This window comes from Pyxicephalus adspersus, chromosome 7 (assembly GCF_032062135.1).
Source record: "Pyxicephalus adspersus chromosome 7, UCB_Pads_2.0, whole genome shotgun sequence".
Taxonomy (NCBI): Eukaryota; Metazoa; Chordata; class Amphibia; order Anura; family Pyxicephalidae; genus Pyxicephalus; species Pyxicephalus adspersus.
In genome coordinates, this window is record NC_092864.1 from 11,516,114 (window position 1) to 11,543,059 (window position 26,946).

Sequence of the window (26,946 nt, forward strand, 5' to 3'; positions counted from 1 at the left end):
AACATCTGCTGTCTCAGAACACATCCTTTAACATGTCCTCAGTCTCTGACCAGCAACTATAGTATGACTGCACTCTCTGCCAATTTTCTATAGTATGTCTGTAGTATTTGACCATCTCATGTACGGAAGTCTCTTACTCGTTCTACAAGTCAGAAGTTTCAGACCATCTTGTGTAACATGCCATCAGCCTTTTGGCAATCTCTTGTAACATGACCTCAATCTCTGCCATTCTCCTGCAAGAAAATCATGAGTCTCTGACCTTCTTATGTAACATATTTTTCGGTCTTCGATCATGTACTGTAACGTTTCTGACAATCTCTTGTAAACTACCCGTAGTCTCTGATCATCTCCATAACCTCATACTGTAAAAACCTTGTGAAATATACCCTCCATCTCTGAACATCTCCTGAAACATACTTAAGCTGCGTACACACGGCAAATTTTTCTCGCCCGATAATCGGTATCGGCCAATTATCGGGCGAAAATCTGCCGTGTGTACAGTCGGTCGTCGTCCATCGTCCGACGACCGTCCTGGCGGATCCATGGACGATGGACGACGACCGATCGTAATGAAAGGGAAGGGGAGAGCGCGCAGCAGGGTGCCGCTCCGTCGCTCTCCCCCTCCCCTCTCCATAGAGCATGAACGGTGCTGTATGTACAGCAACGTTCATGCATCGTGCAGTCTTTTCTCGTTGGAAAGGATCGTGAAAGATCCTTTCCAACGAGAAAAATTGCAGGTGTGTACGCAGCTTTAGACAATCGTCTGCAACAAGCCTGCTGTCTCTGACCATCTTCTGAACACACCCTTGGTCACTGACAATCTTCTGTAGCATGTCTGCTGTCTTAGGTCACATGGTAAGAACAATAAACCAAAAAGTTGACAATCTTTGTTGAAGAGTTTAAAAACCCCTCAAAGGAAACTTGTAAAGAAGCCACATTTCAGATTTAAAAAAATGGTATTAAGTGGAGATATTTTGGAAAGTGACACAGTAACTCTATAATGTACCATGCTCTATAATGTGACATTATTCACATAGACCTGAAAAAGGTTTACTAGCTGTCATTTTGGGATATAGATGGTCTTGGGTAAATGAAAACAAAAATTGGGTCAGCACCAATTTCTGTCTCACCGAGTGTTTTCTAATCATATGTAAAATAAAGGCCATACACATTTATTCAGAGATCATAGGGATCAATGGACACTAATGGGCACTCACCTTCATATGGATGCACAGCAAAGGCCACCCTATCCATATAAAAAAGAATTAAAATGTTCCACTGACGGCTCACCATACCAATATTTAACCTTCACAACAACCCTGTTTATTTATTGGATTCATTAATAACTTAGTTTACCTAATGCCCAGGATGATATCGACTGAAATATGCCTAAAGCAACATCAACCCTTCCAGAATACACAATATTTTACTGCACAACTTTGCTAAAACTTCGCTTGGTGACATTTTTGTCACGGCCTCACCGCCGCCTTCCTCAATCAGACATAATCACGCAAATCACCTTGTTGGAGGTTTGGTTGAGGGCAGGATGGTTTAAAATGCACTGTGGGCGTACAAAGCGCGAAACACTCTGAGCGGGGCCCTGCTAAATCTCTCCGCGTCTCTAAAAATTCTTCTTTGAGGAACAATATTAATTTACATATATCACCATATATGAATGTAAACTGTCTGTTTATGAGATTTCTTTTTTATCAGAAAGGCATGCAGCGAAATAGCTGTGGATTTTTTTAAGGAGTGCATTAGCATTAGATAACAGAGAGCGGTGTAGCTTAGTCATTCCAATTAAAAGCAGAGGAACCACATCATAATGTTAGCACTGTCTGATGGGTGGATACAGGTTAAAGCTGAACTCCAGCAATTTCTTTCATCTTGCACAGTTGTACAAGTCACTCTATTGGACTGAAATTGCTTACTCTGATCCCACGGCGCACTGTGAGCTTCCCACAATGTGCAATAGGTTCTGCAACAAACTGAAGTTGGAGGACATCCGACAACATCTACCCCATTCATCCCCAACCTTACTCTCCCTGAACCTTGTATTCAGTTTGATTTTGTCTTCCAATCATAGAGACTCAGCATTGTAGTTGGGAATTGCCACAGCTTCCCATTTTCAGAAAGCTATAAACATCACCATATCGGCCGTTCCCACTGGCCATAATCTGCCTGCATTGCAAGTGAACAAGACGGAAGGGAAAAGTAAAAGATAAGGGTTTTCTGTGGCAACAGAAATAGTTTTATATAAGAACATTTTAAAGGTACATATAATTTCACAATGATGTGATGTTTATAACAAAAACACTGAATAAATTGAATAAACAGGATGCAAACATTATGTTTTAGTGGGCTGGATCAGATTGGGTACTAGACATGCATCTCCTAGGGAAATTACAAAAAATATAATTCCAAGAGGGAAGGGGAAGAGGATAACATTATCCTTAAAGGGCTCAGGTCCCAACACATTTCGCTGTCTGAGCTCCCTCAGAGGATAATGAGAACCCTTCCAATAACTAACATATAGGGAAATATAACATATTCAACAACATATGGGAAAAAAAGTTATAACAAACTAAAATCACTTCTGTAATAACATTTCTAGGTCTTTAAACTCAACACTAAGGTCAGCTAAAAAATATCCAGGAGTCATTGAGGTCAGGTTGGGTGTCCAAAAAGTTTACAAGGTGAGGGCCTATACATACCAGGTCAAAGCTACAAATTTGTTTTAATAAAAGCTACAAATTTGGTTTTGAAATGACAATAATCATCTTTGAAAGAGTTTTACTTTCCATTGACATTCTATTTGCATTCAGCATTACACTTGATAATTATTATATAAATGCATTATTAGGCATAAAACATTAACAGGTCACAAAAAGAATTTCTGAAGATCATTATATCCTACAACACGCACAGAAGTTACTCTGTAATTTTAAAAAGAAAACTTGTTTAATGGGATTCTAACTTCCCCGAGTGCCACGCAGGGAACTCGGCGTAATGGCTTTCATCCCCGAGCCGAGCTGCCAGCCGTTAATGAAGTAGCCTAGAAATGAGAGTCAATACACAGCAGAGACAAACGTCTGCAGGAGTCATGATTGACGTGTAATGAGATGTGTAGGCCCTGAACTAGAGCACATTAAGTCTGGGTGGCTGCAGCCTGGTCGGTCCTCAGTGTAGTGAATTGTGATGGAGCCTGACGTGAAAAGCAGCTGACAACACGCCAAGCTTTGCAACATGCTATTAATCTACTTTTCACAGTCATTATTTAAAGCAGAGCTCTAGAATTAAAAAAAAACCTTAGCAGCAAAACTCTACTATATTTTTACTCTAGAATATGACTTCTGGATTGAATGACAGGCAGCTTCACTCCTTCACTGCCACCAACCCCATGGGGTGCCTCCAATGCTGGACAGTTAAAGGAGAAGCCGTAATGAAACAATCTCTATATCACACTGCTTTCTCTTGGCTTCTTTTACCACTTTTATCATTCACACTATGTGGCCACTAGACAAGAAATGAGAGATGATCACCCCAAGGATGGCATAGTCAACAATAAACGCCATAAGGAAGCTCTGATCTTTATCGATTCGACCCAAAACAAAATGGCTAAAGTTTGGCCTCAAACATTTATCAGATATGGATCTGACACTCGGTATCAAAGTACAGAAAGGCATCAAATTACATAACTTGATGCCTAATTTGATTTACATTACACAATGTTTATTTGTTTCACAAAATATTTTTTCAGCCACCATAATTATCTGACACCCGTTATCATAATGAACTACCATACTGCAGCTGAAAGCTGGCCTTTTAAAGACTGCCCAGTGTGTGACCAGATGTAAAAGAAAGGGTGGGGGTAGGTTGATGGACCTATAGGATGGGGAACATATGGAAAACAAGGGAAGAATACTTTGGTGGAATTGTAGGAGGGAAAACAGGTGGAAAGGTAAGGGAGGGACTTGGGAGAACATAAAGGTTAGAGAACAGATAGAAGGGTGGACCCTTTTGTGGACTTGTGGAAGTTGGATCTGATGGATGGAATAGGAATACACTTCTGTGGATTTATAGGGGGGCAATCAAATGGAAGTAGGAGAGGATAGACTGTTGTTTACCAACGGAAGAGAAGAAAAAATGTTTGCCATATTGGATGAGACAACCAAATGGAAGTAGGAGAGGATAGACTGTTGGTAATGTTTACCAACGGAAGAGAAGAAAAAAATTATTGCCATATTGGATGAGACAACCAAATGGAAGTAGGAGAGGATAGACTGTTGTTTAACAACGGAAGAAAAGAAAAGATTTTTGCCATATTGGATGAGATAACAAAATGGAAGTAGGAATAGATAGACTGTTGTTTACAAATGGAAGAGAAGATAAAAAAATTGCCATATTGGACGGGACAACCAAATGGAAGTAGGGGAGGATAGACTATTGTTTACCAATGGAAGAGAAAAACAAACTGGCCAAATTTCATACAACCTCCTATGTTTCTCCATGTATTTGTTGAAATATCCTAGTGGGGTTCTCCTAATTCTGTTTGAGAATTACCATTCTCATTTTTTATTTGGTCAGCTTTGCGGCAATAGCCTTCCTGGAAGAAAGGCATTACAGTATCAGAAGTGCAAAAATGGATTGAACTGTCCTGGGAACTCAAAAGGACCATTTTTGGGAAATACAGTTCTATTTGGGAAGAGTTAATCTGTGGATTCATTGGCTAATGGCTACTGAGCATAAACAGAAAATTAAGATTCATAAGAAAGCATCCATCTGGATATGAGCATTGAGCTTCTCTAGATTGAGCTGCACGGTCTTTTGTGGCTGTACACATTTTGCCTAGATTTGTGTATGAAGCAGCAATGGTGGGGGCTTAGCTGTATTTACAAGGATATGTGTAACAAAACTGATGAAGAACTGATTAATTAGGGATTTTTTAAAGATTCCCCAAAGCTGGTGAACTGAGATGTCCACAGATGTTTCCTATTCAAGTTGATTGCCACCTTAGTCTTGAATGTTTCAGCAGTTTTACACGACAACGTCTTTATGTATTTATAATAAAAAGTTGAGAAGTGGTTCTTGTTACATTTACCAAACATCTGTTTTTTTTAAGTTTGGGACACAAATTAATTCTGTCCCACATCCCAGCTTCTTCCAAAGGCACATAAGCTGTACAGTCTGTTTCCATAATGGTGACTCATGTCTAGCCGGCAGTTGTAAACAAGAGTTATTAATCCATATTTCTGCATGACACTGGGGCACCTGGCATCCAAGATAGGGAAGAATACAATCTGTTTCCTTTAGCTAGTATGGATGCTGTAGGAACTTGGCTAGAACATCACCAAAGAGCGATGGGAGGCTTATCTGATGGCCCCCAATACATAATGTAATGTGAATTTGAACCCTAATAGCTCTGAAATTAAATTAGAACTGTGGATCCTTCGGATGGCTTACAATGTTTTAGAAAACATAAGGGTCACATGTTGGGGGTTAGTGAAACTGCAAGTTTGTGGAACTAAGTTAGAAAGTAGACCATCTAAAGCAGCCTTTGTTGACTTGAGGAACCCTTGATATAATTTTAGGTCTTAAAGAACCCTTGAAATACCCTTCAGGCCTCAAGTAAACCCCTGCAAATACTAAAATTATTTGGGGTCAGTTGGGAAAAACCCTCTCACATTGGTGGCTTGTGGAAAGAATGATTCACCTAAATTGGTAGATATTGATTACCATATTTATAAACAACTAAAAACAACAATTAGACTCATGCAGCTGGCTCTACCAAGTTGGCCCCAAAGTTCAAGGAACCCTCAGCATCCTTTAGAGGAACCTTAGGGTTCCGCAGAATCCTGGATGAGAATGGCTGATCTAAAGAAACAGCCAAAGAAACAAAAAGATAATGGGTTTAGCTTCGTAGAGTGTTCAGTAAAAGAACACATGGCTTATGAAACCATCAACTAGCAGCTTGTAGAACCAATGAGTTGGGTTCATAGATTTGAAATCTTGATAGAAATAGCAATGCCATTGTTAAAACAACACCAGAGGCGACCTCCTTGCACTGGTCAACTTTTCCCACTTTATAAATCTGTTTCTCAACCTTTTTAACATGGGGGAACCCCTTGAAAAAACATTCAGGTCTTTAGGGAACCCCTGCTTTAAATTACTATATATAGTACATGTGGTGGTCATTAGGAAGAAAGCATTTTTCACTGTTAGCCATTGGGAAGGCTGCCACTTACAAAAAACCCAAAAGATCATTGGAATCTGTTTAACCAATCAAAAGTCATACACTGCTCATTGTTTAAACTCCTAGCAACCTCTGGAAGAACCCTGGAGTTCCACAGATCCCAGGTTGAGAAACACTGGCCTAGAGACTACCAGGAGAAGATTTGGATTGTGCCTTCACACTTAATAGTTTTCTAACATTTAAAGTAGAACTATATTGAAGCTTGCGAATGTAAAACTTTGGAAAATAGAACAGAAGTTGGACCCTTCTCTTAAACTTTCTACATTCATTGTACAAATCACAATGACACCAACCATTTAACATTATATACAATCATGGGAATCGACAGAGCAGAGATGATGGGCATGCCTGTAAATAATAATGCAAAGATGTCAGCCATCCTCATTCACACTTCATGGCGCCGGGCGCGTGTCATGAGATGACAAATGGGGGAGAGGGTATTTGGTGACATAAAGAAGCAGACTGAAATGCCATGTTTACCCATCAGTAAACACACAGGAAACAATGATATGAGTTATACGGTGCAAGATGAAATAGTCCAAGAACTCCCACTCATGCTTAAAAAAAAGATATCTTCCCACTTCTAAATAAATCTCTCATGCCTGGTGGTCAGGGCTCATGAAAGGTTGGTTTGCCTTCTTTAGTAAACAAAGGTTAACCAAAGACAGCTGTAACCTCAAAATCTAGTGAAATTTGGTCAATATTATTTGTTTTTTGTTCATTTTTGTTTTTAGAATTAAAAGTTTTGGTTTTAGAATTATGAATGCCAGCAACCATTGGTATTTTATGATAACCTTTCCCAAGATAGATTTCAAAATTAGCATCCCTTAGAAGCAGTGGTGGACCCCCATGTGAAACTGACTTGACCCCCATCACCACCATTTCAATATGACCCCCAGTTGGATGAGGAGGGTCTGGAACCCTCATGCATTGGAACAATTTGCACCTTGTTATGTCTGCTGCCTCTTAGAAGGTAAGGTGTACCCTCTGAATAAATCTGATTGGAGAGAATCCAAAAAACAATAGACATTCCGCATAGTTGTTGCCCTTGTGGGTACGGTCATCTTGTAATTTACTGTTGCCTTTCAGTCCTATAATATCATGTCAAGCCCCAAAAGGGCACCGCAAGGGTTACCCGTTCTGCCACACTGAAATTCAGTCTCCAAAGTTGAATATGATATATTGATGCAGAAAAATTGCTCAGAAAAAAAGTCTGCAGGTTTGGAATGAATTTCCATCTCACATGAAAGAGCTTTATCTTCTGAGAAAATAACCGGGCACCTCCGCAGACAATATGCTCAATTAAGATTCTTTGCCTGAACTTCTTAGGAAAGGAGGTTCCATCAAAAGGTTTACGCATCAAAACAGAGAAACGAATTCCAGTGCAAAGGAAAAGCCTGGAGAAAAGTGACGTTTTATTTCCACTTAAAAGCCAAATCTTTCATTAGCATTTTAATAAAATGTGCCTATGTATTCTCTACAGAAGGCAAAATGTGTGGAAGCGGCTCTGCGAACAATAGAGACCTTCAGAAATAGGCTAGCCCATTAGCAGCTCTTCGCTGCCAGTCTATGTGGGTATTTGCTGTGTCTAATAAACTCTGTAATTCTACCTTTGAAAATGGACATAAGCTGAGCCAGCATCCGAAAGATGAAAAGTAAGAATCAAACGATATCGGACCACCAGTGTTGTATACACGCTCTGGTATTTTTGCTGTCCGTTGTGCACATTCAGCAAGACAGCAGCGGTGAGATTTATTATGAGTCAGAAAATGGAACTGGGACCAGCAAATTAGTGTGGTATATAGCAGTGGCATCACTAAATCCGGTGTCACCTAGTGTGGTAACTTGTGGTGTTACCCACCCCAACCACACGAGGCAATTCTGCTATGGAGCCTAGAGCCAGGATGTACACATGTCCTTTACTCCAGTCAAAGCATCACTAACCCCACCATCATAATACTAACCCACAACACTGGCATTTCACCAGGTTCCCTACTGCCTGCCAAGGTTCTGGCGCTGGACTATTGAATGGCAGAGGGTGGCAATCAGTAACAAGCAGGGTTAGGACTTACTGCTTACTTGGGTAGATGTTTGTTCCCTATGGATTGCTATAAATGAAGGAACTTCCACTAATGGGTAAAAAAACGAGTAAACTGCCATATCCCTAAAATAATACAAAATTGAAAAAAGAAAGAAAAAGGAAGATTCTGCACTTTTCCAAAAGACAAAAAATCTTAGAATGTATGGAGTTTCTGGCTAATTAATTCAGTTAAAAATATCTAACATTTATTAACAAACATTAAAATGATGTTAACAATATGCAGTTAGAGTTTTGCGATCACAAAGCATAATGCAAACATTTTACACAAAAGTTGCATAAGATGAATAGTAATACATACATGTTTTGTAAACAATAACACAGGCTTGCTATCCATCCCCTGAAGAAGTGGGCATACCTGCGGAATGTGTTGGGAAAACACAATACACAGGCACGTTTATGAAGTTATTCATCTTATGCAACTTTTGTGTATAATGTTTGCAATTTGCTTTGTGATGGCACAACTCTAACTGTGTATTTTTACCATGATTTTTATGTTTGTTAATAATTGTTGGATATTTTGCTTGAATTAATTAGCCAAAAACTCCCTAATTTCTAACATTCTTTGTCCTTTTGACAAGTGAAGAATCTACCTAGGATTCCCTAGGATATGGATTGTCTCTGTCTAGAACCCAAAAGCCTCCAATAAGGACATAGGAACTGAACTACACATGTAACTGCAGGATCTACAGAATGCCATAACTTTATGGCATTCTTTATGGCATTTTGATCGGTTTAAGATAAATTGATAACTGGGACAATTTTAAGCCTTAACAGGTTTACTTTAGATATTAGGAGGCCCATACAAGATTCATGAAGTGACCTGGGGATTGCAGAGGAAATAGATAGAACAGCCGAACATGAAGAACATTTTAACAAAAATTGGGTCGTATCTAATCTGTCTTTAAAAGCATGTAGCTTTATGACATCTAATCTTTAATATGTGACTTCTATATAGGTAATAATGTCATACAGATCTACAGATACTGAAGTTTTCTTTTTATATTTCAAGTGAAAATATCTTTATATTCCTGGCCATTAAGTAAAGAACATTTACCTTTCTTTTGAGAAATCAGCAGTTCTTAATGAACAAAGCCCAGCAAAGAGCGTAATTAGCACTGTAGTAGGAAATTAGATGGAGATCCTTTTCTTAGACCTCTGGATGGGCTGCAACCACTTATCTAGTAACTTGCCATCCGCAAGTCAGCACAAAATAAATGAGGAAGATTTCTAAGAAATGTTGGCTCTTGTATAATTCTCGGTATCAGGGTATATTCACCAATATGTGTTCTAATTTGACCTTCAGCTGTGCCTAAATCTTTAACTAATGAAAATGTGAAAGCAACTTCCTTTCATTTTAAGACCAGTTTTTTTTTTTTAATTTTTGTATATTATAAATGTATATTTTACCTGGTTTTAATTACCACCTGTAGGTTTAAAGAGAAATAAGAAACTATGACAATCACACCATTCTAACGGATATCTCCTTGTCATTTACAATAAAGCCCTTTACAAAATTTTTTTACACCTTCACAAAGGCCTTCTGTTCCAACTTTGAACTGTGCTACTCGATCACTGAAGAACACAATGGAGGAGCCTAATAAGAAGTGTGGGCAACTTTCCCTAAACCCGTTTAGGCTTCGATCCTCCACCCCACTGCCCAAGAAGAAGATAATTCTATGCCTGGTGTTGAGTTTTAGGCTACTTGCACATGGTAGGTCCATGAGCATGAGGCCAATTTAGAGAACAAGAGTACAGCCTCTTGCCACATGAACACATAACATGTATTCAGAGCCAAAGCACTTAGCTTTTTGCTTTACATCCTCCACTTATACAAATAAACAAATTAACATAGCTTTCCAAACACCACTCACCTGCTCATGATATTCAATGCCCATGCTGAGAGTGTTAATCAAGATAGCGATCATAATGCCACGGTTGAAGTACTTGCTTTCCACGATCCTCTTGAGTCGGTTTGTGAACTCTTCCCAGAGTTTGTAGACCTTGTTGACCTCTTTTTCCTTTTTCTTGTACTTCCTCCTTTTCTGTATCTGGTCTCTTTGATCCCCATGTCTAAGGTCCTGCGTAAACTCATACACTGCGTTTGTGTCTGATTCGCAGCTCTCGGAGTCGCTGAGCTCCAGTTCTGGGTTTTCCAACAAGCTGGCACAGTAGGTGCAGTTCTGGAGCTCACAGATGATCTGGCTAGGCTGAGGGCTTGGTAAGGAGCAGGGGACACTGAGATTAGATAGTTTGCTGGAACTTCTGCATAGCCCTAAAAAGAGTGAATGAAAAAACTGGTGAGAATGTATCACGTAAGGCTAGACCACAACAAGAGTAAACATATGAGATGCTTAACAGAACCATTTCATATATCTATGCAGGGCAAATTAAAAGGACAGCTTCAATCCTACCCCTCTAAACACAACTGAAGCACATAACATAGCTCCGAGCAAAATATCGGTCAACACGTGATTTACTCAACTTTTTCCATATATAGTATTTTGGTAATAAAAGGCCTACGGGCCATTTAACCAGCATATGGTGTGGTCTTTTTTTTTGGTAGGTATTAAGAATAAAAGTTGTAGATTGGGGTAATCGGGGTATTAAAGGGGAGGGTTATGGGGTGTTATCAGTGGGGAGGGAATGCAAATCTGCATAACTATGTTTTGCCACAGTCAAGTTCTGCGTAGAAGGGATTTTGCAATGAAGAGAAGAGAAGAAAGAAGAAGATAAGAGATGAGAGGAGAACGGAAGGGAGAAGATGACAAGAGATGAGAAAAGAAGGAAAGGAAAGGTAGAAGACACAAATCGAAGAGATGAACAAAAAAGAATAGAAGAGAAGTCAATAGATGAGAAGAAGATGAGAGAAGGGGGGAGAAGGAAAGAGAAGAAGTCACCTTTGACTCTGCCCTCTCTTATTTACCCCCCATTTTCAGAACATTTCCAGGTCCTGTCACTTTCATCTATGCAACATCTCCAAAATCTGCCCTTACCTGTCCCCAGAGACCACCAAACTCCTTGTACATGCACCTAACATCACTCTTCTGGACTACTGTAACCTCCTCCTCTCTGGTATTCCACTAACCCGACTCTCTCCTCTACAATCTATTATGAATGCTGCAGGCAGACTCATCCATCCTTCCCACCGCTCCTCTTCTGCTGCATCGCTTTGTAGTTCTCTTCATTGGCTTCCATTTCACCTTAGAATCAAATTCATCTCCTGTGCTTTGCCTTCAAACTAATGATTATTTTGTTAAAGCAATCATTTTTCCAACATAACCTATGGACTCCTGATTGCCCAAAAGTGGTATCAGACCGCTGAGTATAATTTAATGCCCAAGAATGACAACTAGGAAAGTAATAAATAGTATTCAGACACACCAATATCTTTATTTATATGCTTAATGTCAAACAACCTGGCAGTTCACGAGCCTATTTACTCCTAAAACCCCAAACTGAATTTAATCCCCAACCAGCAGAAAGAAAATTCCTGCTCTGAATGTTTGAAAAGCAGCAAAACTCTTTGCTTACACAACCGCAGCCTCTGTGAAATTAGCTATAGGCATGCAAGTGGTTTTCCAGCTTTCATCTAAACATATGTTGTGTCAGTGAAGAAATCTGAACAGTGGTTTATAGGTGCCATCCCTGAGGAGGAAACATTGATGGGATAAACACAGGAATGCAAAAACTACTTTGAAATATGTTTGATTTTGATATTTCCAAGCTCTTGGACAAATCAATTATGCATCTGTGTATGCTGGTACCCCCAGAAGCATTCTGATGCAAACAGGAGGACGGCCATGTTTTATGCCCTGCTTGGTGCTGCCTGATTCCTAAGCCCTGATTTATTAAAGTTCTCGAAGGCTGGAGAGAATACACTTTAATCAGTGAAGCTGAGTAATTGAGCAAACCTTGAATGGATTTCCTAAAATCAAGCTATTTGTTAGCAACTTTTTTAAATCCTGGACCAGATCGACTCCAGGTTTGCTGGATCACCCAGCTTCACTGATGAAAGTGTATTCTCTCCAGCCTTGGAGAACTTTAATGAATCAGGGCCTTAGTCTTTAAAGTCTGAAGCTGGAGCAGGGAGCCTGGTTAAGGTTAATCAGTCAGTAACCTCACATTAGTTATCCAGATTTTCTTTGGTTTGCCTAATACAATGCCCCATTGTACATTTTGAGGTGCCTAAAAAATATAAAGGGAAATGCAGTGGAGATATAAGGCCACCCTGCCTTTATAAAGCACACTGTTGCTAGTGTTTCAATAAATACCATCTGCGGATCAGTATGACTGCTTCTGACCATGATCACAAAGGTTCATTCTGCCTGTGTAAATTCTTGGTACAGTTTACGGTCTGCCTGATTCATCTTCACTGCTAATGGCCCATGGGATCTGCTTTGGCTTTCTCTGTACTGGCTTTTAGCACCCTAACCACTCCACTTGCCTTATTCTAGACCCTAATGCATTCTCCTCTTGCCTTCCTATACTGCTTTTTGCCTTTTATACTGTATTCTGGTCTCCCTGTTCTGTGCCACATGCATTCTCCTATGCCCCACTCACCCCTAATGTTCTATACCACAAGCATTGTACCCATTGCACTATTCTAAGTACCCTGTATTCTCCTGTGACCTGCCTACATTGTTCCTGCATTTCTCCATCCTTCCTGCAGTGCTCCTGTACCCCTTGAATTCTCATTCGGCCACTACACTACTTTTGTGCATTCTGCCTTCTCATCTGTCCTCCCTATGCTACTCTAGTGCACCCTGCATTTACCTCTGGCCTCCTTGAATTGCCCCGGTGCGTTATGCATTCTCCTCTAGCCTCCCAGCACTATTCCTGTGTCTACTGCATACTTCTCTGATCCTCTGCACTGCTCAGGTGCCTCCTGCATTCTCCTCTAGCATCCCTGCACAGCTGCAGTGCTTCCTGCATTCTCCTTTGGCCCTTCTGCATTCTCTAAATGTTCTCCTCACTGCCCCTGTGCCTTCTGCATTGGCCTCCCAGACATGTGGTGTGTTCCCTTTCTTTCCTCCTCCCTTTATATTAATATCAATCCTGCATTTTTACATTGAACATTTCTAATCTTTTCATTTGTCTCTGGAGTAATATTCACAAAAAACCTTCAAATAAGTCTGTATACTACATCATTGTTCCTAATCTATAAGAGAAGGAACAATAAGAGGGTAATGGGCATGGCCAGTTTTACAGATCCACCAGCAATGTGCTAACATAGATTTCAGATTTGCAATGTTTCTTTTATAGAATTAGCAGTTATATGATTGATTATACTTATTTTATTAGCACATTTATGATAATGGATCCAACAATGCACATAATGTCATAATGTTTCACAAGCCATCTGTGCATCCAGATCTACTAAATTACAGCACAGATAAAGTCTATACAGGAAGCCATTTATCCAGGTTGATCCAAGCTGGTGGTCAGTTCTGCACAGGACCCACTGTTTGCTACACCCGCCATTGGTAGTATTCAATGGTTGTCAGGGCTTCCATTATGATTTTTGTCTGATTGTGATTTATTGGACTACCCTGATGACAAGTCACATAACCCATTCTAGTCCTACCTTATCTTCATCCTCCAAATGCCACAGAGCGGCAGCTGATGAAGACAGTGGCCACCATTGAGCATGTTACATGTCATAAAGGAGAAGTGTCCCTGAGAATTTATTAATCTGAGCTGATAATGATAGGAGAACGGATGGCACTTTATTCATGTTTGATTAATTTGAAGTGTTTAACAGTTTCCAGTTTTATTAAAGATGTTCTGAAACTATCTTCTCTGCCCACTTGTCAGGAAAAGATCTTTTTATCTTTTTATTAACATAATTAAAAAAGACAGCTAAGAAGCTATGCAGATGGACCAATACGGCATCAAAATTTAATGCACTATAAAATATTTAATAACTAAATTTAAGTGCACCTAATATCAGATTGGGGTTTAATTATAAGTTTCAATATTCATACTAAATATTGTGCAAGTTTAACATTTACAGGTACTTGTTATCTTATATAGAGATCACGTGACCCGTCCCCCCCTTCTTCCTGATAATAATATCATCTTCTCTCTAGTAGAAGATCTATTTATGATGATCTCATCAATGTGCTGCTGCTCCCATTTTATCCAATCATAGGCAGTCTGTGTGCTTTTTGAATAGCCAGGAGGAGAGAGAGGTAAGGACATGTCCATCATGTGCAGTGGTACTAGGATTGGTACTAGGATTACAAAACTGACCAGGAAGAATTTAATATATATAATAATTTATATTTTTTATATTAATACTAAAATATATATATATATATATATATATATGTATAAATCCTCTCTAATCATCATAAAAAACTGTTGCTACCACTTGCAGATACAAAAACAAATAATAATTTGTATTTGTACATCATTTCATCTTGACTGGATCTGTCCCTTCCTGGATCAATGTGGGCTGACAGCTGTTATTCTGCAAACTGCCCGAGGTCTACAGAGTCATAGATATATAGATATTTACAGAGCAAGAGACATAAGACTGAAAAGCTGTCACCTAGGAAAAGCTAATGATCAGGTTATAAAGAATCAGAATGTAACAATAGATGGACAGCTGTCTGCTCCGGACACATCAAAGAGTCATGATATATCTCTTAAGGACAAGAAGAAGAAGCTCAGTTATAACAGGTCCTCTTGGTAAATGGTGTCTTCAAACTCTATTCTAGTTTAGTTTACTCAATACCCCAGCAGACCTTAAAAATAAAAATGCAGCTCTTGTAGCTATACTCACCTCATCTATATAGCTGACCCCCAGGGACTCACCTGATCGCCAATCCAGCGTCTTTTTCTCTTCTGGGTTTAATCATGCCCAGCCTACTGGCAAATTGAATTGGGGTAAGGGCAGATGGCTCAGCTCCATATACGAAGAACAGGTAATGAGATGATGGAGGTGGTGGTGTCATTGATCCAGTGCAATCATACATTTGTATATATTTAAGTCTGCGCCACTGAGCTCTGTATCACCAGTTTTTTCCAACAAAGCAGTGGGCCTGAATTCAAAAGGTAAAGTTTTGCTGTATTATAGGGAACATTCCTGTATTTACAGCCGATATGTCAAATCTGACTGCTAATCTCAGGATATTTGGTGATGTAATTTCTGTGCTAACCGCTGTTCTCTATGCTGGAGGCTCTGACAAAAGGAAGCAAAGCCCTGCCTCTATCATGATAACTATTTTTACATTAGGACCTATGGTAAGGGGGAGACAGACTAGCAACAGGGAGGTCACAGGCATTTCTGGTGACTAGTTCTTTACCCTCTAATTGTTTTTTTTTTCATTCAGATTTCAGAGTTCAGTTCCTCTTATAAGAAGATTGAAGGGTTTGACTCCCTTTAATGCTTTTATCATACCTGCAGTAAGAAACTGCACAGTTTGCTGCTCCCTGGCACCTTGAAAACTGCTGCTGTGCACCCAGGAGTGGCAAACTGCACCACAGGTAACACATTTGCACACAGTTCTGGCTGCGGTGCAGTTTTTCCAAAGGCAGGGGCAAAAGCATATGTCGTTTTTTGGAACTGTGTCACAATCTGTGAGCAAACAATGGTTCCAAACTGCTCCCTTGCAAGTGAATGGGACGGGGAAGAGCCTGTAGCAGAATATTGTAGTTCACTGCAGGTCTGAAAATGCCCTAAGGCTGGCAGCTCTCATACCGGACATCATTTTATTTAGGAATCAGGGGAACATAGAGCTGTTAAAAGTTAAAGTTACAATGGCTTTGTAAATAACACATTGTGACATCTCGGCAGGGGTGATAAGCAGCGAGGAACATGACGTTCTTATAGCCAACCCTCTGCATGAAGAAAGAGATGGAAGAGGGGAATATCAGAGCTCAGCCTCTGTTTAATAGAGCCATTTTTCTCTAAATCAGCAAGCGGCTATTTATGTAGCGCAAATGTATGCAATTATACTTAAGTGTTTATGTTCCCATGCTATGAACCTATTGCTCATGATTTGATTCCACTCGGCTGCAGAGCAGGGTAATGAGTAACTCTCGGGCTCTGATTATTACTTTTAGCCATTATTGTATAAGACACATTAGGCCCAGCAAAGTCATGTCAGAGAATTCAGCTTAATGCTTAATAATCTGGGACTTTAACTGACGCACTGGCTGGTAAAAATCGCCACTTAGTCCAATGCCCATTCATAACATGGAGTGTTTGAAGGACTTTTCTTTTTAAATGCAGTATGTATTTGTGTCTATAAAAGTGTCTAATATGCTTGTATGAAAGCATTTTGTTTTTGGTAAAAGTGTTCCATGGCATAACAAAATAATGATAAAAGACTGTAATACTCACCTTCATTTCAAAGTGTTCCCCTGCATTACACTTTTTGACCATAAGATGTCCTCAACCTTCTTTAATTAAGCTCAATGATTTACAATGCAAAGAGCTGGCGTAAGGACCTCCAAGAGGAGGAATACCTCCATACTTAATTTAAGCGACTTGATTTAGGCTTGTTTTTTTTAGCTTTGGGTAGAAGAGGAAAGTTTTATAATTCCTATCAGGTTAAGTGGCCCATTTAGGAGATTTTCCTTTACTCCTTGTCCTAGACATGCCATAAGAAAGGGTAAACAAATCCATAATTGAAAGGAAATGAATTAATCTTCAGTTTTCACTGGATCATCTGTCCCCTTTGGATCATAGAATGATTTAACCTCACCTCTTGCTTTTGTGACTGCTTCGTTTCTTTTGAAACTAATCTTTCTGTATATACTATATAAAATATTTATATGAAACATATTAAAAAAGAATATATATATTAAGCATTTTATCCAAAAGCATATTAACAATTAATTCAATACATTTGCATATCGAATGGTCTATTCTATTAAATGGCACATATTTGTTCAGAACCCTATTGCTTTGTCTTGCTGTCTATTCCACCGCTGGGGAGAATCAGCCTATGTGTCCTGATGACCATTGGGATGGGAAATCCAAAATATTACAATTAATACCAGAATAGCATTAAAGGTGAAACTATAATTGGTATTAACCATTCCAGGCACATCTGTCTATAATTGATTTCTTTCACTTGGTAGATTTTCATGAATGTCTTCAAAGTCCTCAAAGAAATCTAACACCAAATATGGCAAATGGGGTTTTTAACATTCCCAATGATATCTAAAGCTGCCCTGGCAGTACCAGAATGGAATCAAAAAGTTGAACTAATTTCTTACCATGCTCTCCGACTAGGTGATGCATTTTTCCATAGGAGTCGGCGTTGAGGCTAACCGGGCTGTTGACCAAACTTCCAGGAGTACTGATGCTTCTTTTTCCTTTCGGCAACGTGGTGGGGCTGGTTTTGCAGGCTGGCGACGGTAGGATGGTAGGGTAGTTCATATTGGTGTGGTTGAGCGCCACATCCAGTTTGGTGTTGGAAGAGGCATTGGAAGACTTACAGGATTTAAGTTGGGGCCCTTCAAAGTGGCAATCTGCATGGTAAATGCTATGGACAGACTCACTGTTGGCTGGTGGGTTCTGGTGGCTTGGGGATGGTGGAAGAAGCCTCAGCTGATTTCGTGGCTTTATGATCTTCATTTCTACATCACAGATCTCTGGACTGGACCTGGGTCCCCTAGGGCTCCCATTGCTTATGTGATAATGGTGGTGGTGGTGATGATGGTGGTGATGGATCAAGTGATGGATAGAGGTGATTCGCCGCTTGCACTTGCGGACCCGGCCTTGACCGTTCATGGCACTGTTGGGGTTGACTTTTTTCCTGCGCTTGTTCTGCCAGTTATTATAGAGGCGCAGCGTCCTTCGTTTCACCTTCCTGAAGATGTGGCAGATGTACTTGAGCAGCTCCTCGTAGCAGCTACCAGGCTCAGAGAAGCTGGCAATTGTGCTGTCATTGGAGAGGTATCGGGCCCGCTGCTCCTGCATGAGTTGATTTTCCCGCTGCTTTGTTTCGGAGAACTGTGTTGCTATGACAACCAGGCACAAGTTTATCATGAAGAAAGACCCCACCTGAGGGGAACAAAAACATGGACAATCATAAATTTGGTACATTGAGATTGGTACAACAACCATGATACTTCAATAACTACTACCATCGAAGGTAATATATTTATAGGTGGCATGGTGGCTCGGTGGCTAGCACTCTTGCTTTGAAAAGTTCAGTCAAAGCTAGAAAAGTATTGACTTGTTTTAACCATGTTGGGTCTTCTCTGGGCACTTCCCTATCCTAAAAAGGTAGTTTAATTTGCTCCCTCCCAAAAAAATTGGTCATAAGCTATGACTATGATGGAACATGGCTATGGCAGGGCCGCACGATGGCTAGGTGGCTGGGACTCTTGCTTTGCAACGTTTAATCATAGCCATGAGAGTATTGACGTGTTTTACCCATGTTAGCATGGGTCTCCTCTGGGCACTTTCCTATCCTACAAAAGTGGTATAATTGGCTTCCCCAAAAAATTTGGTCTTAAGCAATGACTTTGGTAGGACATTATGTTATGGCTATGGTAAGGCCGAATGTTGGCTCGATGGCTAACACTCCTGCCTTGCAAAGTTCTGGTATGGGCAGGAAAGTATTGGGGTGTGTTTTACCCCTGTTGAAATGGGTCACCTCTGTGCACTTTGCTATCCTAAAATGTAGGTTAGTTGGCTTTTCCCCAAAAATTGGTTTTAAGCTGTGACTATGGTAGGGCAATAAGCTATGACTATAGTAAGGCCGCTAGTTGGCTTGGTGGCTAGCACTCTTGCCTTGCAAAGTTCTGTCATGGCCAGGATAGTATTGGCGTGTTTTACCTGTGTTGGTGTATGTCTCTTCTGAGCACCTTCCCATTCTAAAAATGTAGGTAAATTAGCTTCTCCCCAAAAATGCTTAAGTTTTGACTATGATAGGAAATTAGATTGTGAGCATGATAATAATCACAAAGAATTGACACTTGAAAAAATCAGATACTTACAATTATAAGTAGTATAAAATATATAAAATTGTAAAAAGAATGTGCATCCATGACATAGTACATGATGTCCACCCACCCTTCCAGGGTTATAACCTAGAAGAGAGAAGAGAAAATAGAATACTATAATTATATACCCATAAAGTAGTGCAAATAAAAAAAAATCAAATAAACTTTTCTGACGTCTGACAGGGGAATTAGGGTGATAACAGGTGAAGCTAAGGTACTTCACTTACAAATACATTTAGGTTTATTCTGTGTTTTATATATCTTCCTGAAGTTCAGCTTTATATTCCTAAGGAATCGATACACTGAATATTAATATACCCATCCAAACAGCAGATGTGTATATAGACAGGTCCTCTTAGCCATACCAATAATCTTTCATGCAAACTCCCTTATGTATTTTTCTGGGTTCTCGTTTCATCTCCGGTAATTAAACTCCATACGGGAGATAATTAATCATAAGCGGACATAGTAAAAAGCCTAAACGTCTCATGCAGCTGAAAGGATCTGCGCTCGCAATGTGAAATTATTTATCCGCTCTGATCAAAGTGCAGTTTGCAATCCTCTCCGTAAATAATAGAATTTGTAAAAAGTGTTAAAGAAAACTCAAGTCAGCAGAAACATCATTATAGAACGGATGTGATATCAGGGTATGTGCACGAGCTGTGAGCCACAGAAAGTCCAACACAGAAAATTACAATTCACAATTGGCTGAACACAGTTAAGTCATGGGTGCTGGAACTGATCCAGATTCTGTGTTCCCGGTCACTGACATGGAATGGATGGGGGTGCTAATAAATGTTCAAACACTGGTTCATTAGAAACCGCCATAGTAGTTGGGGCCCCTCAGAGCTGCCCAGGAACAGCTGATCTCACTACCAATCTCAAATTAGGACTTGGGACAGGTTGAGCCTTGCATTGGGATGAGCTTTAGAAATTTCAGAGCTATAAAATTAACTTAGGGGCATGCTGGTCCATTGCAGAGAGAGCACTGATTCCACATAAAGAACAAGCATGCTTCTCTGCATCATGCTGCCAGGGACAGGCTTTTCTATTCAGGCTGTGGTTGCTTTTTGAAGGAACAGTTCTGATGTTCCTACAATAAAATTAGCAGAAACTTCAGTAAGGCTCTAAGCTCCTCAAATCCATATGTATGAGAGGAAGGAGCAGAGGAGGGTTGTTCGGGGACATACAGCACAATAACACTTATTGTAGGATTGTAACTCCTGCAGCTGATTTCCTTTTATTCTCACTCTGCTGTTATAAATGTACATCAAAATGGCTATGTGACAAATACACCAGTGCTTAATAAATATGAGAGACTAATATTCATTTATATACCAAAAAAGTACCTGCCTAAACATAGCCGAGATACTCCAGGACCACACCTTACAAAACAATGCTCCGGTGCCTGGAGGTACGGTGAAAGCTCTGCTTGATTTCTATATAATCATAAAATATTTATAGAAAAGCTCTGGGACTTTGGCCCATTTGTAAAGCTCATTATTTAGAATTATTGAGTTGTGTGGGTGTTTATTGTCTTATACAATGGAAGAAGCACTCGTTGTTGAAATAGTGAAAATGTCTTGTACACTGATGTCAGCCTGTGGATCTGATGTTGTGTGATCACTTTTTATATTGTGTAATCTTACTTACTAGCAAAAATCATTTGTAACCCATAAAGGCCATTCTGAGATTGGACTGAAGCTCTCTGTGAGATCATGCTGGAGCATTAAATGAGAGTAGCCAGGGGCCCTGTGTGAGAATGGGCCGTGGTCCAATGTGGGAGGGGGCAGGAGCCTATGTGATCAGTCTAGGGTCTTGATTGAATGTGTGAGATCAGACTGGGACCCTGTTTGGGAGTGGCCTGAGCCCTGTGTGAGAATGGACCGGGGCCCCGTGTGAGAGCAGATAGAGGTCCTATGGGAAAGGGAGCTTGCCCCCTGTATAAGAACAGCTAGGGCCCTGTGTGAGAGCAGGTCGGGGCCCTGTGTAAAAGTGTGCCAGGGCCTTTTGTAAGAGGAGCTGAAGCTCTGTGTGATAATGGGCCAAGGCCCTATGTTGAAGTGGGCAGGATCCACTGTGAGAATAGACAGTGGCCCTGTATGTTAGCACACCAAGGCCCTTTGAGAGTGTGGAGTCCTGTCTCAAAAAGTGGGCCATGGACCTGTGTGAATGTGGGCCAGGGACTTATGTGAGAGATAACTTTTCTTTCAGCTGAAGATCTGTATCTCCATTCGAGTAAATGGAGCTGTAGATCAGCACTTTGGGTTAATTGCAGAAAGGCGCTCAATACACTGACCATCACCATATAAAACAAAATTTAGATTGTATATTTTTTTAGATCTGGAAAGTGGAGAACAAAGAAGTGGCAATCTAATAACTGACAGACACTTTTTTGAATAAATAGGCCCTTTCATTTAAAAAAATAGTTATCTAAAATAATGTACATAGAAGAAGGATGCAAAAACTCATCTTCCGTGGTTGTTGAATTTGCAAGGTATGCCATATCATTAATTCATATTTATAAATGTTCTGCAATTTATTGATGCATCACAAACCGTAAGTATTATTATTTTTAGCAGGACATCTCAGCAGGGGAGGCCTAAAAAATAGTTTAAGGGTTCCCCAGGGGCAGAAAAGGTTGAGAAGGGCTGCCGTAGGATATAATGACCTGTCCATTAGCCTGTGCTGCAGCAAGTGGAGGAAGCTGGGATAATTTGCAGGTTGCCAAGAATAGCAGAACACGTAATGCAATGACACGAGACAGCGAAAGGCGAATTGTAGAGATTTTACTGAAGCAAATAGAAACTCAGAACCGATTTCAAGAGCTAAGACGTTTACAGCTAGGCAACATGAAATACATGGAAATGGTGGAACGCAGCGGAGCGGGTCAGAGGTAAATTACAAATGGTAGAATCGGTGTAGGATAGCAGGCAACAAAGGCCCATCATTTCGATAAAAGTCGTAGAAGTTCATCTGTGGGTCAGTTGCATTGGAGGTAAATGTTCACCATTTTTGGCATAGGTGCTTATTAGGCCCACAGGGTATTTTTAAATTGGCCCCCTGTGCACCTTAAGCAAGAGTGGTTGGAGCTTGAACCACCATATGCACACTGCTAATACCAGGGCATGGGGCATCTGAAAGAAAAGAGGTTTGGCATTGGATAGGACCACTCAAAAGGTAATTAAACCTTAGGCTGGCCATTCTGATCCTACAATCTTCTTTAGCTCCTCTTGAGTTCATTGTCAATGAGCTCTTCTGCTACATTTCAATGGGCCCTCACCTTACACTGTACAGCGAGAACTACCAAGACTATACAGTGGGGTCAATCTGAACACTCTATTCATTTGGTATCCTATCAGACATTTCTTCCTAATACAAAGCTGCTGGTAGACTTAAAGGAGATGTGCAATGAGCCATTATTGTGTATGGTCAGCTTAATGGAGACTGTGCACAGTGATTACACAATGTGTGGGGGCAGCCTAATATATATGCACAATATAAATGATCAAACTAAATTAATCCTTCTCTGGTTACGCATGTATATGAAATCAGATGATGACTTTTTTCCAGCTGAATAATCCCACTTAGCTCCGGGAAATTATCGGGAGCTCTGTTCATTAACATACAGAACAAATCACGGCACCGGGGAGCTGATAAGGCTGCGTGTGCCTAGCGTAGTCCTCGTGCCGTCTTCTGGGGCCGCAGCCAGTTCACAGCCCCTCTGTTTAGAAGAGAGGTCTGGGAAAGGCCAGGAAGTCTTCAAAGGAAACTGTTTTTATGGCTTTATTCTAAGAAAGCAGTCCACATTCTAGGAGCAGCCAGGATTTGTCAGCAGGGTGGCTCAAATTTCCCCTAAAAGCCCAGTTGTGGTCAGAGATGAAGGAATATTCCTAGTCTTACCTTCACCTTCCTATCGAAGTATCAATGTTAAAATTTGTAAATTCTGGATAGTTCTGGAACTCCAGATGGTTGGCTATGTGTTGCTGCATAGAATGTGCCTGTTCATGTTAGGCCAATCACCACCCTGATGCACCACCTTTTTGAGCCTAAGGCAAACTTTGGGCAAATTTTTGGGCAGGTAGTTACTAAGAGTTTAAATGGATGGAAAATTGGGTCAACATGAAGTCTTGGGGACCCATTGAGCAGTGGAATGCTGATTGAGTGAGAGAACTAGCCAGGTGGCTCTTAGACCTCTGGGGCCCAAACCTTCTACCATAGGACAGGATCCTGTAGGTGCTGAAATTCAGGACTGGGACAGTAGGGACAAAGACATTAATTTCCCCTGGAGCTACATGAGAATGCCAGTTATATCTGGACTGTGATGTGCTGTAGTAGATTGTGTCCAAAGGACCCTCTTTCTCTCACCGGTGTGTGCTGTATTCTAGTGAACTCACCAATGTAACAATTCTGGTTAGACATGGCCTCCTTCCTTTCTCTGATATACGGGTCTGGGTATGGACACTTGTAACAAGAGGTGTAACTATTACTTAGCTCTGCCAGGACAGAGCATTAAAGGGGATCAGGATTTAGCATTTGCCATAGATATTTTAGGGCATTTCAAAGCAAAAACTAGTCATGTGGGAGTACAAGGCTATAAAGATTAAAAAAGACATCAGGTTTCAGCGAGGGTTGGGTAATATTTTTAGCTCAACAGGCCACATAACATAATCCCAATGTGGATTTATTGTAACAACAATCATTTTTGGAATAAACTAGTTTTTCTATGTATGTTCTTTGTTAAAAACCCAAATTTGAAGATGTGCTAAATACAAGAATCAAACAAAGGGTCCCATTCGAGTGCATAGAATACCTGTTCCCCCTACTGCATGCTGTGGTACCTCCAAGCTTTGTGATTTGGCCCCCAAGAAATTCTACATATTCATTTAAAAACTAGTCAAGTAGCAGCCAGAAATACTTCTACTAAAACAAATGATAAAATAAAGACATAACCGGATAAAGGAAGCAAGATAAAATTAAGAGGGCGCAGAAGTCTGAGAAATACGATGTGACTTTTGGTGAAGCCAACAACAATTTGCAATTGCTGTTTTCATTAGCGGGCTCAGCGGAGTGGGGCACATCTATTTCATGACAGACACACCAAGAAAATCTGTTCTTTTCGCTCCACTAATCAGCCCATGTATCTGTGTGTTTAGACCTATTGATACACTCCTGAGCCTCACCTAATCCCCAGACTGCTATATTAAGAGGATTAGTAGGTCGATGTCCCCGTAGGTCTGTGTCCCCAGATACTGGATGTGGAAGGGAATAAATGTGAGATGAATTTAATTCTACGCATTGGTGTAAAAGGTTGCTGACCCTTATTTCCACGGCTTGTTCAGGTCAGGCCATGGACACAGGTGTTCTCATTACAGACCAGTAATCCATCTTATGTGAGCACCAATAACCTAGGCAGAAGATTGACAGGACTGGACAAAATGGGTGATAATGGGACTTACTTTGTATCCTATAGATAATTACCTTTACATGGTGAAGTGTGTTGAAGAATTCATTCAAGCTGAGTTGTTTGTTTTTAATTCACATCGATTGCAGATGCAGCTGGGTTAGGGTTAGATGGGCCAAAAGGACCCAAAAAATGTGGATAGCATACTGTGAAGCACAGCTTTGCTATTTACAAAAATTTTACACATTCCCACAGATCTATAGAACATGATGTTTAATCCACATTTAAACTGGGTGGAGCTATTTAAAAATTTAATTATGCACAATATGTATCCAAGCTGAAGAATGGCCTTAGGTAAATACCCAGTGGGAAGCATTTTTATATATCTCTTCGATAAGCGTAAAAAAATTCAAGGGCAAAAAACTAAGCGACTAACTTTTTGTGGTATTTGCCCCTGTTATTAGCTAGGATTATCCTCACATCACATCCTAGCCAATAATATGGATATGAGGGGAATGGGGTTTGTCCTAAAACATTTTTTTCCCAAGGTAGGAAATATTCTACTGGTTTGAACTTCAGAAGAAGTAATTGGAGTAATACACCACACCCAAGGGCTGGTAAACTGGAATATCTTACATTCGTGTTCTTGGATTGATGGATACCATGCAGACACTGTGAGTGCCCAAATCCCAGAATCCCAGTTCCTCATAGAGTTGAGAACTGTGTTGCCCCCTCCAGCACCTATTTTTTAGCAGAAAATATTTTTAAGCAACTTAAAACCACCATTGCAGAGAGATGTGCTATTCTTGACCAAACATTTGTGGACACATCTATAGCAGCTTGATGGACATGCTAATCCAAGTCATGGGCTATTATATGGGGTTGACCCCACACTTTTAAAAAGGCTTTCCATAAGATTTTGTAGTGTGGCTTTGGAAAATTGTGCCTATTTAACCTATTCAGTTGATGGAGCAAAGAGGTCATGATGTTGGATGTAGATCTGGCTCAGAACTGAGATTCAATGGTGCTCAGAAGGATTGCGATCAGGACTGTGGGAGTAACGTGAGTTCCTTCACACCAAACCCATTAAACCATGACTTTATAGAGTTGGTTTGGTTCACACAGGAACAGTCCTGCCAAAAAAGAGCCTTATTCAAAATTTTGTAAGAATAAAATTGTCTAAAATGTTGTTGTATACTGTTCCATTAACACGTCCCTTCACTAGAAACTCCTGAAATCAGTAATTTAAAGGGAAGTTCCCACACTTTTAGCGATACAGTGTAGCTCTCAGAAAGGGGAAGTGTCCCAGAGCAAAAGGAGTAACACGATTTTGCGGCCCAATTCACAATTATGGTAAAAACTTCCTAAGTAAGAGCTCATGGGAAGTTTATATCATATTCTGGTTAAAGGTAGGTACAGTCAACCTTCCCATTTTATCATACTCGCAGTGTTACCAAGATAGCAGTTCGCTGCTCGATTTTACTTGTCACCATATTTCCGAAGAAACACTCAAGTCTCATGAAGAGTATTTGTTTTCTTAACTGTATTAGTAGCTGGGGAGCCAGTGACACATTGCTGCTACAGGTTAGAGAGGCATGAATGAAGATTTAGGTATTCTATGCCTCACTGGAGACCTAATCTACCCCCCCTTCCCTCAGCTTTCCCTGACCTAACTCCAGTAATCATCCAGATGGGCAGTGATGTGACAGACAGCGAGCAGGAGAAAATGAAAAGGGAGATCTTCCATTTAACGCTAGTGACAGTGGCGCTAATCAGATAAGACCCATCACGCGTGAAGCGTGTGACAAACTATCCCAATGTGTCACAGTTACAGCATGGGGCCTGAAAGACTAACTTACTTTTTTATTATAGAAGGCTTTGAAAATATTAAATATAACCATTTTGCATTTGAAGATAGAAGCAGAATAAAACTTTATCAGCTTGCTGGCCTTTTATCCAACTCCAAAATCCATAAGAGCAGAAAATATGTATTTTCCACTATGGAAAACAGTATTATGTAGTTTGGCCCTTCATCCCTCCCCTTTCACTGCTGTGAAAGTTAGGAAGTCCCATACCAGTGAATATTAGGATAGTTCACTATTTCATTGCAGGGAGCTGTCCTCGTTCCAGTCCCTGACATCGGCCAATGGGATTGCTCTCTACTGTGCAACAGAGCCTAAAGTTTACAGTGGCTGTTAAGGTACACATTGAGGAATTGTG

At 40.3% G+C, this 26,946-nt stretch overlaps 1 protein-coding gene across 3 annotated transcripts in view; it reads right to left on the reverse strand.

The window, feature by feature from the left end:
* Window positions 1-26,946, reverse strand: part of CACNA1H (calcium voltage-gated channel subunit alpha1 H) — a 309,639-nt gene that overhangs the window by 73,576 nt on the left and 209,117 nt on the right. For all 3 annotated transcript variants that reach the window (XM_072417469.1, XM_072417470.1, XM_072417467.1), the window contains exons 8-10: window positions 19,317-19,409; window positions 17,586-18,375; window positions 10,226-10,626 (exon numbers count right to left, since the gene is read on the reverse strand). In XM_072417469.1, the coding sequence (XP_072273570.1) occupies window positions 10,226-10,626; window positions 17,586-18,375; window positions 19,317-19,409 (1,284 nt within the window). The remainder of the gene's footprint in view (window positions 1-10,225; window positions 10,627-17,585; window positions 18,376-19,316; window positions 19,410-26,946) is intronic.